We start from the raw sequence: 14143 nt of genomic DNA, 5'->3' as shown, positions 1-14143 counted from the left end.
CCCAGCAACAGCCACCGGCAGCCGCTGGGCAGCCTCCCTGTACAGCCCTCGCTGCCCCTTAATCCCTTCTGCAGGAGCGGCGGCGGCACAGAATCGAGGTTAATGCCGCTGCGTCACAGGCAGCCCCACCGCCGAGCAAACCTCGGCCCCGCTGCTGCCAAACCGAACCCCCACGTGCCCAGGCAGCTCCTGCCCGCGGCCGCAGCCAAGCCCTGAGCCAGCAGCTCCCTGTGCAGGGGGATCCCGTAGAGGGAAACCCCCCCGGGGTCCCCCATGAGATTGTGGGGGCTCTGGGACAGTCTGCAAGGGTGCTGTCCCCCTCCCTTGTCACCTCTGTTGCCCACCCCTGCCCTCCATCCTCCCACAAAGATGGGCAGCACTGGCTGATGGGGCTGCGACACGACTGCAAGCTCAGGGGAGCCTGGATAGACCCGGGGGGGGGAGCATTGCAAACCAAGCAGCACCCTGGTGAGAGGGGGTACACAAGCACGGGGTGCTGTAGTGCCAGAGCCCCGACCAGCCCGCAAGCATCGCTGCCTCCTGGGCAAGCCCCAGGGTTGGGCAGGGGAGCCCCCCCGCATCTGTAAGGACCCCCCAGAACAAAGGGCTCAGCCCGCCTCAGCCCCCCAGCGCACAGGAGAGGGAAGGAGGGAAACGAGCACCCCACAGGCTGCTAAGTGCTTCTAAGAGCTCCCAAAGCACCCAAACAGCCTCCCCGCTCCACACACGGACCCCACAGCCCTCCCTCCACAAGCAATACAGCCCCCCCCCAATCTCAGTGCCCCCTGCACCCCACAAAACCACCAGCCAAAAAGCCACAACTGCCCCACACAGCAGGGCCCGGCGACACGGCGTAAGCCATCCCAGAGCCCATTTTGGTGTGGCCACCGTCCCCGCGCACCCCGAGAGGCACCTTCTGCCGGAGCAGCTTGCTGCGCACCCTGCCCCAGAGACGGGCCCCCGTGTTGGGGGGCCGCTTGCCCTCGGGCTCCTCCACGCCGCGCTCCGGCTGCTCGCCCACGGGCTCCGCTTGCACCAGCACCTCTGTCATCGCGGCGATCGCTTCGGCTCCGGGAGGCGAGGCGAGGGTGGCCGGGAAAGCCCGGGGAAGGGTGGCCGGGGCTGGGTTAGGACAGCACCCGCATCCCTCCTGCTCCGGGCGGGAGGTCCGCGGCGGCGGGGGGCGGCGAGCGGGCAGGGCTCATCTTCAGGGTGTGAGAGCCCGGCTGGCGAGAGGCGGCTCGGCAGCCCCAAAAGCCTCCCTCCCCCTGCGAGGAAGTGACTCAAAGGCAACCCCCCCCCCCTCCCCGTTCCTCCCCCCACCCCACGCGTTTAACTCTCGCCCTGCCGCCCGCCGCCGCTCGGGAACCGGCTGGAGGGGCTGCCCTGCCCCCCCCCCGCCTCCCTGCGCCATCGCCGGCCGCAGCATCCCCGGCTGCGCCGAGGAGCCGGGCTGGACCTCCCGGCCCTCCCTCTCGATCCCGACGGGCACGGGGATGGGGCTTTTGGGGTCCCCTCTCAGGCCTAGGGACAGGTGGGGACTCCCCCCCGTGTCCCCCCCCTCCCCAGCCTGCCCCACTGCCAGGGGGTGATGTGGTGGGGCAGGGCTGCGGGGCAGGGGGATGGGGTGCAGGCAGGGCTCTGCCCCACGCTCCAGCCCTAGAAGGGTCTCTGCCTGCCTGCTCCCTGCTTCTTCTGACAGGCAGGGACATGGTGAGGTGCAGGATGGCAGGGGGGGCTTGCACTTCCCCCAGGTCCAGCCCTCAGCAGCCCCCTGAGTCCGCAGGGGTCACCCTGTGGGTCCCTGCAGGTTCAGGGAGCCCCGACACCACAAATCTCCCCCTCCGGAGCCTCCGCCAGCCCAGTGTGGAGGGGACAGACGGACAGGCAGCTATTCCCTGCGGGCCCTACCGTGCCCATGACAACACAGGCTCCACTTCAACAGCCACATCTCCCCTGTGCATCAAATGGGGGCTGGGTAAGCCCTGCCTCCATCCTGCCCTGTCACCCCTGCATCACCCCGATACCCCTTTTATGCACCCACTGCCTGTCTCCCTGCTCACCCCAAGGCACAGGGCCCAGATCCAGCCTCTTGCACAAGTACTTGCAGCCTACTCTGCCTACCCCAAGTGTCTGTCTGCCAGACCACCACAGCACCGGGCAACCCCAGGCACCCACCGGACACTGCCCCGCGCGAAGCAGCACGGCTGCTAGGAGCAACTGGGTCAGCTCAGAGCAGAGCTGAGCCCTGCAGCACTGGGGACACAAGCGCCCCATGGGGACACGAGCCCCCCCCACAGCACCTCTACCCTGACCACAGCACATCTCAGCCTTGGAAACCGCATGCAAAACAGGGTTAACAACAACAGAGCAGTGTTAATGCCGACCGCAGCAGAGCCGTCCCCAGTCTCCACGCCCAGACACACCTTCCCGCAGAGCAGCCGGGTGTTGTGGCCCAGCCCAACATGTCACACAGGGTGCCCACCCTCCGCCAGCCATAGGAGTGGGGTGTGGGGTAGGGGCTCGCCACGCCACGGACCCTTCGGGGCTCATTGCCAGGATGCTCAAGAGGAGGCTGGTGCCAACCTTGGCCCCTCCGCGGACCCAGCCACATCCTCTGGGCTGGCAGGACATGACTCCTGCCCGTGACACCTTGGCAGCCTCAGGACACCCCCCACTGCTCCCCGCAGAGGGGCTGCAGTGTCCCCCCTCCCACACTGACCCGCTCCCACCAGCCCATGATGTCACTAAGCTGCTTTCGAGGCTGACCCACGTGCCTGGGCCAGCAGATTAGAGCTGGGCCGTGGGCACAGCACCAGCCATGCAGAGGGAGGTTCAGCCATCTTGGAAGCAATGCCCTCCCCTGATTTGCTGAGCGGCTGACCCCAGCGCTCCCTGTGTCTCCCACTCCTCCAGCTAACTGGAACCAGCAGCAGCTCAAAACAAGCCCAGGGACTGACCAGGGCAAGGAGCAGCCGGGGCAGCATCGCTGCCTGGACAGCTCAGGGCAGAGAGCAAGGGGCAGCGCTGGGGCTTGGACACAACCCACAGCCCCGCAGGCAGCACTGCCCATAGCTGTACTTCCCCGTCCCTGCCCTGCCACCCACCCCGCCCCCAGGGCAGGGGCCCAGCTATGGCTCTGGGTGACACCGAGACAGCCCCAACCCTGACACTGCTTCATCCAGCCGCATCCTCCTTGGGATAAGCAGCCCCGGGGCCTCCTCTCTCTCCCTCCCTCCCTTTCTTCCCCCACAGCTTTCACATGGCAGGGACGAACTGTGCTGTCCCCGTCCCAACCCCGTGTCTCCCAGCGTGACTCATGTTTGTTGACCCAGGCTATTTCCGAGAGCGCGCAGCTGGGCTGATCCCTGCGGGGCACCGAGCCCCTTCCCCACCCCAGCCCACCCGCTTGGCTCAGTGCCAACCCCCACGCCACCACCCCCCAGGGAAGGGGCAACAGATGGGTGATTTCAGGCACGCACAAGCTGCTGGTGAAGCCGAGCCCCCATCTCCCACCCTGTACCCAGTGTGGTGCCGTCCCCCCCCAGCGTCCCCTTCCCAGCAGCATTTCCATGCTGCTCCCCACTCCCCAGGGACCTGCTCTCAGCCACTTTCCCACGGAGCAGACAGCCCTGCCGGGCCCTTTGAAGTGGCCTTGGGTCGAGAGCTGTGGCCTGGGCGTGACGCTGTCCCCAGCACAGGGGGGAAGGCAGCCAGACCAGGGGTTCCCACCAGGAAAACACAGGCACACCCCCATCCTGAACCATCCCCGCTGCCCTGGGCCTGCCGGCAGCCTGGCCAAGGCAGGTGCTGGGGGGATGCAGGGTCTGGGGCCTGCCTGTCCCCCCACTCCATCTTCCAGGTCCTGCTCACCTGGGAGCATCTCAGGGCAACCCAGGCCTCCATCCTCCCTGCCTGGCAACCACCAATCAGAGGCGGCTCAGCGTTGCCCTGGAAACCCTCGTTGCCATAACAGCAGCTGATGGTGGCGCAGGGGAGGCAAACAGTGGCGGAGGGGGACAGAGGGCTGGCAGGGAGGGATGGGGTCTGCATGCTCAGGGCCCTCCCTGATGCAGGTGCCGACCCCCTCTCCACAGCCCCCCAGGGCCACAGCTGTGGCTGGTCGCACATCTGGGGGGCGGCTGCTGGCTTTGCCACCTCCTCTTACTTTGTCCCACCTCCTCCTGCAGCCACCGTGCCCTGGGACCATCACCTACACACCTGATGCCCACCCACTTCGCTGTCTTCAACCCCAAATCACAATCCCTGTGCTCTTCTCCCAAAAGCAGAGCTGCCTGCCCATGCTGCCAGGCGTCTCCCATCCCAAGCATCACCCAGGAGACCCTCCCAGCCCAGGCGCCTGGCCTCAACAGGTCCAACACTGGGTGAGAAGATGCCCAAAAGCCCCAGCACATACCTGGATCTGCCCCTTGCCCATGATCTTGTCCACGATTTCGTTGTTGTCCTTGTTGAGCTTGGTCTTGTCGTAGCACTTCTCGTAGCAGAGGATGCGCAGGGACTGGGAGCCCTCCAGCTCGATCTCAAACTCCTGGGGTGTGGAGGGAGGGTGGCTCAGCTCCAGCACCCCAGAGAAGCTCAGAACTGGGGCTGGAAGGGAAAGGGGGGACACAAGCCCCTCCCTGCACCCAACCCTCCTCTCACCTCATTCCACTGCGGCTCAGTGGTGTCCCGAAAAACCCTGGTCTTGGCTTTGCTGACAAAGTAGCCGAAGGAGTCCACTTCCAGTGTGCAGTAAAGGTCTGGGGGAGCAGACACTGCTCAGCACCCGAGGAACATTCCCCACCGGGGGTCTGCTGCAGGCAGCACGGGGCCACATGCTAGACCCCAGCTCCCCCACTGGCACTGGCCCCTCCGAGCAAGGGTGGGCACCCACACTTACTGGCAGATTGCTTGAAGCCCTTGGCGGAGTGGACGATGACGTGCAGGAACCCATAGAGCCCGGGGGACTCATCATCTGCGGTAGGGAGAGCAGAGCAGAGGCTGTGTCAGGGCTTAGCTGCCACCTCCCGCGCCCCGGGGCCAGCGTGCAGGGCCGGCCATCCCCAGGGCAGCCTTTGCCACAGCAAGCACTAGGTGCCTGCGGTGACACCCCACTGTCCCCAGCCCCTTGAAGGGCCATCCCCAAGGTCTGGAAGAGGACACATATCCCCTGCTGCTGATCATCCCTGCCAGACACCCTGAGCATTCCTGCTGCTGGACAGCCCTGGGGGAGATTCCCAATAGTTCCTCGCCCTGGGTTCACCTCGGTCCTGCCCAGCCCATGGGGGTGCTGGGGACACCCCAAAAGCAGCCCCATGTTGCAGCTGGGATTGCACTGCCTGGGAGCCCGACTCTGCTCCGGCAGTGCCACCTGGTGGGTAGCTGTCCCCCTGCACAGCTAGGGTCCCCGAGCAGGGACCCTGCCCCGGCTGAGGGACTCCACAGCTCCTTCCTGGCATCACATGGAGGCAAAGAGGGGCACCCCCCAGTCCAGTGGACACTCACCGTCCTTATTGCTGGTGACCGGGATGTTGTGGACAGTGCGTAGCTTGAAGCAGGATCCCGTGAGCACCTGCAGCTCCACCGAGCTCAGGACAAAGGCCTGGAGGTCTAAGAGAGGACAGGAGAGGAGCTTCAGAGAGATGCAGACTGTGCTGTCCCAGGGACCAAGCAGGCTGTGATCCCACGGGACCTCCTCATGGTCCCTAGCGGGGCTAGGAGCCCCAAGAGGGCCTTGGCAGCCCCAAACTTACCCTTTTTCTGTAGTTTCTGAATGGCCTCCCTCCACTCGGACCTCTCATAGTCAGATGACAGCAGGAAGAGGTAGCTCTGCAAGAGAGAGGGCAATGCAGCAGGCTGTGTGCAGGCAAGGCTGACCCCAGCCCCCAGCCCACCCTCCTCACCTTCCCATTGCGATTGTGGATGCGGAAGGGAATGGCAGGCGAGTTGAGAAGCAGCCAGAATTCGTTCTCAAACATCTTCTTCTTGAGGCGCTCGATGGCCCGACTCTGCCCCTTATTGGCTTTCTGCAGGCAGGGAGTGGAGAGGAGCTTTCGCAGGTGCCCCTGGCCCCATCACGTCCCACCCCTGACCCCAGAGGAAGGCACCCCCCCTGGCAGCAGGTCTCATGCCCTCCGTGACCACCCACATCCTCCTCTCACCTCCTTCTGCACCTCGCTCTTGATGGCCGAGATCTTCATCTTCATGTCCTCCAGCTCATGGTCGGGGATGACGTGGACCTGCGGGCAGTGCTCTGACTCCTCCGGCGAGGGGAACACCAGGTCGGCCAGGGGCACATACCACTTGCAGTCGTACTGCTGGTGCTTCCTGCGGCCGGGGAGCGGGCGCTGAGTGACGCCTGACCCCCCTCCTGGCACGTCCCTCTGCCCGCCGGAGGACAGCGGGGTTGTGATGCATCCCCCCCCATGCCCAGCACCCTCCTTACCCCACCGCTGTCTTCTTCAGCTTGGCACAGAGCAGCACGTCGGTGAAGAGGAAGACGTGCCGCAGCTTCCGCGAGCCTTCTGACAGCTCCACCAAGAAGCCATCCTTGACAAGCTGCCGGGTCTGCGGGGCAGCAGGGCTGGCGTGAGAGCAGGCAGGGAGCAAAGGCCAACAAACCACAGGGGACAGATGCTCCTGTCCCTCTCCATGGCTAAATCATCAGGGGCATGGGAAGGTCCGTGTCCTTTTGGTGCTTTTTTGGGTCCCATACTCCCAGTAGGGTGCCAGCAAGCAGCAAGAACCAGGTAGAGCCCTAACCTTGCACCCAGGACTGTGTCTAGAGGAAACCCTGCATCTCCTAGCCAAGGACCATGGAGCTCCTCAGGATGGAGACCCCAGCCAGGGGCTTGCAGAGGGCTCAGCCCTTACCCTGTGCCCAGGCACTGCCCTCCCCGCTGCCTCACCTCCCCCTTGGGGGTGGTGACCGCTGTCCTCCGGGGATCGATGTCCTCATTGATGCTGGAGAGGAAGTTCTGTGAGATGCGGAGGGCGTCCTGGAGCAGCGGGTAGTCAGGGTGGTCGGCTGGGGTGTGCTTGAGGAGATCCTGGAAGGGGACACGTGTGGGTGAGTGGCCCGAGGGCACTACCCTGCCAGCAGCACCCACCCTGGAGACCCCCAGCAGCACTCCCCACAGCTGCAGGTCCCTAGAAGCAAAGGGGGCAGAGCCCCCTGCCACCCCCTGCCCCAAGACTGGCATCACACTCACATGAAGGACGAGGGTGCTCCGCGTCACCCGGTCAATGGGTTTGTACAGCAGCGCTGCAGGGAGAGAGGAGGTGTCAGCAGCTGCCCCCCGCCAGGGCCCCAGCCCCTCTCCCACCCGCAAGAGCCAGCACCACATCCCACAGGGGCAAGGAGGGGAAACCAGATGCCCAGGGACCCCCTAGGTCTGCACAGAGCCCTGGGTGAGCATCACTGCCCAGAGCGGCAGTGAGCCAAGGCTCAACGCCACGGCCCCGTGCCCTGCTGTGCCAGGGGCAGGAGACACCGTGGCTGGGCTGGTGTGCGGAGCAAGGGCAGAGCCCGCTGCTGGCAGCTGCCCAACAGGCACCTTGATTTCGGGGCTGCACCCACGGGGTTTTACCAGCAGCGCGGGCACCTGTGAGGTCCCCACTGGGGTGACAAGGCCGTACAACTGCCGCATGGTGCTTGCCGCATGGCTCTTCCCGCAAGGTGCTCTCCTCCAGCCACAGCCCAGTGCTGGCAATGTCTGACCCTGTCCTGGGACGGGGCATGATGGGGACACCGACCCAGACACCACGTCCTCCACCTCTCTGCTGCCACAGGTCACGAGTGGCAAAGCTGGAGGGGCCGTCACAAACACCGCTCTGCCCCGACTGCTGCCAGCTGCGGGACGTCCCCGCCACACTGTGCCAGCACATCCCCCTCCAGGGTAAAGGACCTCCCAGGCGCGGCGTGGGCACCGGCACCGCCAGCTTGCTGTGCGGTGGCTGTGGAGCGGAAGAGCCACTCGTCACCCCCAGCAGCCGGCAGCTTTTTCAGTTTCTCTTTTGGCTCAGCGGTGGGTCCCATCCCCACCTGCCCTCACAAGGCTCTGCCACCCCATGAGATACCCCGTATCCCCCTGCCCTGGCAGCAAGGGGAACCCACACCTACAGAGACCCCAGGGGATGAGGCATCGTCCCAACACTGCTGCCCCATGTCCACTCGCTGCCGCCCCCGTCCCTGCACATGCAGCTCCATCCGGCGCAGGGGGACTGAGCTGCCCCCCCCACGGGGCACAGACACCCCCTTTTTTTCTGCTGCACACCCACCCACCGGGAAACCAGCCCAAGGGGCTCTTCAGAGGCACTTTTCACTCCAAGCAGCTGGACCCTCCTCCTCCTCCCTGGCTTTTTGGGTGGGTGAAGGTAGAGCACATCTACGGTGCTGCTCCCCGCACCCATCCCCTCACATATCTCCCTGGGCTGCCCACACCCAGGCCGATGCCTCTGGGTTTTCCCTTTGCTTCAGACCACTTCCCCAAACTGCAGGGGCCAAGCGGGGCTGGGCTTTGGGCCAGGGAAGAGGAGGGAAAGGTGCCACCCGCCCACGCTGTGCTATGAGCTGCAGGGGGCTCCCATCCCATTTTCCTGGAGGGTGCTGCCTCGTGGCACCCAGTCCTGAGAGAGGGACCCCCTGTCCCGGTGAGCAGGGGGGGTCTCTGCTCAGGAGGCAAGGACATGGGGCTGGACCCTGAACCAGAGGCTGCATCCCCGATGACTCTGTGCCAGCAGGTAAAACTGGAGCCCCACACCCTGTCGCAGCCAGCAAAAGCCCTGCTCTGGGATGGGGGGGGCAGGCAGGGTGTCCCCTCCTTTCCCCATCCCGGACCCACGAGGAGGATGGACTCTCATTGCTATAAGCACATGCAAAGCACCGGGGAGTCCCGGGAAGGGCAGTCCCGGCTCAAGGGAGGAGCACCGGGCTCCTCGCTGGCACGATCATGCCAGCCCAGGACCCACACACAGGCAGCATGGGGCCAGGCACCAGCAGGGAGGGATGCCCAGTGCCTCTCCTCCCCAGCTGCGGAGAGACGGGCGTTCCAGCTCCACGATGCTCACAGCTGCCAGCAAGCAAACCGGGACCCCTCTCCATCACCCTCTTCACAGTACAGCCCAGGCAGAGGGGGGGTCCCCCTACCCGCCCCAGGCCCTCGCCGTCCCACCACCAGCATGAGCCCCTGCCCAGCAGGCAAGGCAAGCGCGTGGCCGCATGTGCCAGAGCCAAGATGATTCAATAGAGCCTGGAACAAAGACGCTCCCAACTTCAGGCTGCAGAGCACGACGCAGCCGCCACCCCCCCCAGCAAGGACAGCCAGCCTCGGACCAGCGTCCCCACAGCATCGCTCCCCACCAGCACGTGAATTCGGAGCTGCACCCCCCCACCTCACCGTAGGTGCAGTTACAGCAGAGCCGGACGACGACGAGGATTTCCATGGCAGCCCTGTCTCCGCGCAGCCATCTCTGCCGCCCCGCAGCAGCTCAGCCCGGCTGCGGCACGGCATCGGCCCCTCAGCATGGCTCTCGGCGCAGCCAGCGGGCGGGGAGGAGGGGGTGGGCAGGGGGTGGGGGGCTGCTGCACGCCCCCAGCATCCTAAAGAGCTGCGTTCCCCTCTATCCTCACCAGCTCCGCACACAGGAACACAAAGGGCTCCACTCACGGGAGCTGCTCAGTAATTCATCCGCGCCGGTCCCACACACACACAAAAGGCTGCATCCCCCTCCCCACACCCGCGCCTGCCGTACCCTCCATGGTGACGGACGTGTGGCTCTCCTTCGAGTCCTTGGGGCCCTTCACCTTCAGCTCCTAGGGAGGGAAAGGCCCATCAGAGCAGCCCATGGGCGTCTGGAAGGGGGGGGAAGGTCATTGCTCAAGGTCACGGGGTGCCCCCCACCCTTCCTGCACCCTGATATCTCCCCCCAGCCCCAGCTTGTTCATGCTGGAGGCCACACGTGGGTGCTGGGGTGGAGGTGCGGACTGTACGGGATGGTGCCTGGCCAGGAGCAGCTTAGGCTGCACCCACTAGCTGCAACATGGTGGACCCACAGGGCAGCCCCCACGTGCCCCATGAGTCTTCCTGAAGCAGGGTACCCACAGCTGGTGTGGGGAGATGGCTGGTCCCATGGAGCTGAACAGCCCTGTTGTGGAGGGGCTGGAGGGAGTGGGGACCCAGGCTGCGGCCAGGGAGGTCTCTGTTCCCATAGGGGAGCCAGGCACAGAGATGCAGCCAGCAGGAGATGAGCCACAGGCGCCCAGCACCCACACTCACTGGATGAGATGAGCGGGTGCAGGCTGCCCCGGCACCCCAGAAATGACGGCAGTGAGGGCTGAGCCCAACCTGAGCTTGCGTGAGGCAAGAACAAACCCCCCACAACACCCAGAAACCACGACCTTCTGGCATAGCCACCGACGGCCCTACCCCAGGGAACAGTCCCCGAGAGTCCCCAGGGCAGGGAGAGCATCTCTGTAGGGGACACACAGACAGCTCAGCCACGGGCATGATGTTCTCTGTCCCGCACTGGGACAGCCCAGCCGAGGCAGCCCCGTTCCCCCTGCACAGCCCTGGTCCAGCTTACCTCCGAGATCTTCTGGAACTGGTTGTTGCTCTGGCTGCACTTCTCCGCCGTTTCCAGCGCGATTTTGTAGTTATCCACAAAGGCCTTGTAGACCCCCAGCTGGCTGGCCTGCAGGGAGTGGGGGTTAGCCAGGCACCCGGCAGGATGCTGAAGCCCCCCACACACAGCACAAGAGGCCAGGCAGCCACCAAGGGGACAGTGCCCAGAGCTGTCCCCTCCGGCAGGACACTCTGCCAGACCACAGCCTCATGGGGGAACTGCACACTTAGCCCCACAGGTAGAGCCCTTGCCTGGGGCAGGATGGTGGGGCTCTGGTCACACCCTGTGCCCAAAACCCCTCTGAAATCCAGCAGAAAGCCAACAGGTGCTTGGATGGCAGAGGCTGAAGCTACAGCTGCTTCCCAGCACCCTTCAAACTGCCCTCTCCTCCTCCCCTCCCTGGCATGGCCACAGCCATGGTACCTGCAGACACAGCCCGTGCCCCCATCACAAGTCCGAAGCAGCAGCAGCAGGACCCAGTGCACGACCCCAGGGAACCACCGCTGCAGCACTCACAGGCAGCCAGGGGCAAACAGGCAGAGACCCTCTGACTCTTCCCAGAGAGTCACCCGCACGCCCGGGCTCCAGCCAGCACCACGACAAAGCCATGCCACGCACCTCCAGCCAAAACCCGGCCATGGTTGCACCCAGGACCCAGAGCTGCGGCCGTCCCTGCTGCAGCAAGGGGCACGGAGGCAGCACTAACTCCCATCCTGGGATAGAAGGGCTTGGGCTGGCAGCAGCAGCTGCTGCAGGGAGGGATGCGACAAGTCCCACAGCCACCGGCAAGGACATGGCAGGGCGTGAGCTGAGCCACACCATGGGGCCGAGCCCCACAGCATGGTGCTCCATCTCCCCAGCCCTCCTCCTCTTCCAAGTGGAGCAAGCCCCGGGGAGGCACGTACCAGCTTCTGGAAGAGGTGACCCATGGTGACATTGCTGTCCCACTGCTGCACCTTTGGGCACAGGCTGTCGTAGAACTCCTTGTGGATCTCGTAGATGTCCTGGATCTTGTAGAAAATTGTCTCAATCTGCTGGAGGGTGAGGACAGGCTGCGACGTAGTGGCTGTAGCCTTCAGTGGCTTCATAGGCTGCCGAGGGAGAGGGGAGAACGTTTGAGAGGAGGGCTGGGAAGAAAAGCGACCCCGATACTCCTCCAGCCCCACACCACGGCTCACGGCAGCCCAGCCCCACATCCTGCAGGCAGTCCTGCCCAACCCTGCCACCGCACCACAGGCGGCGATAGCCACCTCCTCCGTGGCCACGCTAATGCTGTTGGTGCAGGTGCCTGGGGATGCTGGGGACAAGGGGGGGTCTGAGCCAGCAGTGAGGGCTGCCCAGGTCGGATCTCAGCCAGCAGCTGGACCGAAGGGCTGCTCCCGGCTCGTGCATCCCCACAGACTTCCCTGTCCGTGATGGCGGTGACCCCCGCGTTGTGCAACAGCACCTCTGCCACGAGGGCCAGCAAGTCCGCAGGAGGAAGCGGGGCTATAAATACCTCCCTGCCAGGCGTGGTGGCAGCAGGGGGAGGTGAGATGGGGGTGGCCACAGACCACAGCAAGGCTGACTCTAGCATGGCTCCTGCAGCTTCGCTCTTGCCCAGGTAGCTCCCAGGCCAGACCTGCCTGGGGAGGCTGTCCAGGAAGAATTGCCCTATCCATCCACCCACCCATCCAACTGCACACACCTCCACCCATCCTCCCACGCCTGCTGGGGGATGTCCCTGGAAGGGGTGCCGGGCCTGGGGGCTGCGCTCACCAACAAGAGGGCCTCCAGCTGGTTGATGTAGATCTCCTCACTGGCCAGGAAACCAGAGAGCACCAGCTTCCGCATCTCCAGGCCTTTGCCAGCATCTCGCTCACCCTGAGGAACACAGCAAGGAACCCAGCTGAGCCAGCAACTGGCACAGGAGGAAACCCTTCATCCCATCTCCAGGATCCCCGCATGGGCATGTGTCCCTGCCAGCGTTGGGGAAGCTCCACGGCAAGGGTCGGGCACGTGCCCGCTGGGCAGCACAGCCAGGCTGGAGCCAGTTGGGAAGCCACAGGCTGCGCTGGCTTTGCTCCCCTCCCTGCTCCCGGCTGGCCAGGAGCCCGGTGCTGCTGGCAGCGCTCCAGGATGGTGCACAGCACGGCAGGACTCTCCCAGGGCAGAGTCCAGAGGCGCCCAGTGAAATCATGCCCGGCGGCGGATGGCACTGCCATGTGATCCAGCACCACCCTTCATCCCAGCTGAGGCTTTCCCAGGAAAGTGCCTCCCCAGCGGTCACTGCCCAGTGGCACCGGGGCAGGTCCCAGGCTGTGCGGGGCCCTGCTGCCACTCCAGCTGCCGGTGGCTCAGCCCGTGCCCATGTCTGCTGCAGCACCAATACTCCAGCAGCTCAACCCGCACAGCAAGGAGATGGGCAATGCTCAGCCAGGCTGGTGGCTCCTGGATGCCCAGCAAGGCTCTGCCAGCACCCATGCATGGGTGCTCCAGCCCCTGGGCTGCCCCAGATGCCAGGTGTGCCCTGGCCTCCCCCACAGCACTGTTTGTTCTCAAACTCACACTCAGGAGCTGGGTGTTGCCACCCAAACCAGGACCAAGCAGAGCCATGGGGACATTAGTTGCTCTGGGCAATGAGCCATTTGGGACAGTTTGTGGGTATATTTGTTCTCTTTCACCCCTGCCAGCCCTGGCAATTGTGCCTGGCAGCTGCAAACACCCAGGGGTGCACGGCCCCGGGGTGGGCACAGCCACAGAGCAGCATCTCCCCATCCTGCTCCGGCATCGACCACCCAGCCCCAGGGGCTGCTGCACCAACTGGGGTGTCCACCCCGTGGCTCCCCGCCAGGCTGCACCGTTAAGGCCAGGCCATGGTGAGCGGTGCAGCAAGGGGGTGTGGGGATGGGGGGGGGCAGTTTTGTGCACGGGGAGCTCTCAGGCTCTTTGCCATGGGTTAGTCATGGGCTCTTCCTGTTTCCCCCAGCCTCGGCCCTGCACAGGAGCTGGGGAGATAAGGGACCTGTCCATGCCCGTAGCCCGCAGTGCCCTGTGGGACAATGCCAGCTGGACCCCTGTGACCCAGAGGAGCAGCCCTAAAGCAGGGTCTGGTGCTCACCCCGTGCAGGAGACCCCAGGGAGAGCGGAGCCAGAGCCCTCCTCCAGCCCCGTGCCAGACCCCTTGGGGCACCCAAGCACCCCCAGCAGGGTGGGCGAGAGAAGGGTGCCAGGCTGCGCCTGTCAGCACAGGGGTCCCCCTGGGTCCCCCCCAAAGCACCAGGGTTTGGGGCCGTTTAGGGGTTTGCCAGTGGCCGTGCGGTGGGGCAGTGGCAGAGTGTGGTCCAGCCCCTTCCTGAGCATCCGGTGCCAGCCCTGCTGAGCCACACAGCTGCCCCCCCAGCAGCACACATGCCCACCACTGCCCCACGGGAGGAAGGCCGGCTGCTCGCCCCACTCTGCGCAAGCACCCACTGAGCCCTTTGCACCTGATGTCTGGTGCAGCCCTGCCCTGTGCCCCCCACCGCAGGCAGTCCTGTGG

The 14143-nt window shown here is 65.1% G+C and overlaps 1 protein-coding gene across 3 annotated transcripts in view; it reads right to left on the bottom strand.

Moving 5' to 3' along the window:
- Positions 1–14143, bottom strand: part of ABR (ABR activator of RhoGEF and GTPase) — a 32111-nt gene that overhangs the window by 9675 nt on the left and 8293 nt on the right. For 2 of the 3 annotated variants that reach the window (XM_075113652.1, XM_075113653.1), the window contains 14 exons: positions 12382–12486; positions 11529–11714; positions 10585–10692; positions 9754–9814; positions 7212–7264; positions 6909–7049; positions 6446–6567; positions 6162–6327; positions 5904–6026; positions 5754–5829; positions 5506–5610; positions 4901–4975; positions 4663–4760; positions 4418–4549 (listed from right to left, as the gene is read on the bottom strand). In XM_075113652.1, coding sequence (XP_074969753.1) covers positions 4418–4549; positions 4663–4760; positions 4901–4975; positions 5506–5610; positions 5754–5829; positions 5904–6026; positions 6162–6327; positions 6446–6567; positions 6909–7049; positions 7212–7264; positions 9754–9814; positions 10585–10692; positions 11529–11714; positions 12382–12486 — 1551 coding nt within the window. Of the gene's footprint in view, positions 1–913; positions 1271–4417; positions 4550–4662; positions 4761–4900; positions 4976–5505; positions 5611–5753; positions 5830–5903; positions 6027–6161; positions 6328–6445; positions 6568–6908; positions 7050–7211; positions 7265–9753; positions 9815–10584; positions 10693–11528; positions 11715–12381; positions 12487–14143 lie in introns of those variants that run through there. The other variant, XM_075113654.1, reaches the window with a different exon arrangement.

This window comes from Phalacrocorax aristotelis, chromosome 18 (genome assembly GCF_949628215.1).
Source record: "Phalacrocorax aristotelis chromosome 18, bGulAri2.1, whole genome shotgun sequence".
Classification (NCBI taxonomy): Eukaryota; Metazoa; Chordata; class Aves; order Suliformes; family Phalacrocoracidae; genus Phalacrocorax; species Phalacrocorax aristotelis.
This window is presented reverse-complemented; position numbering and strand designations above follow the sequence as displayed.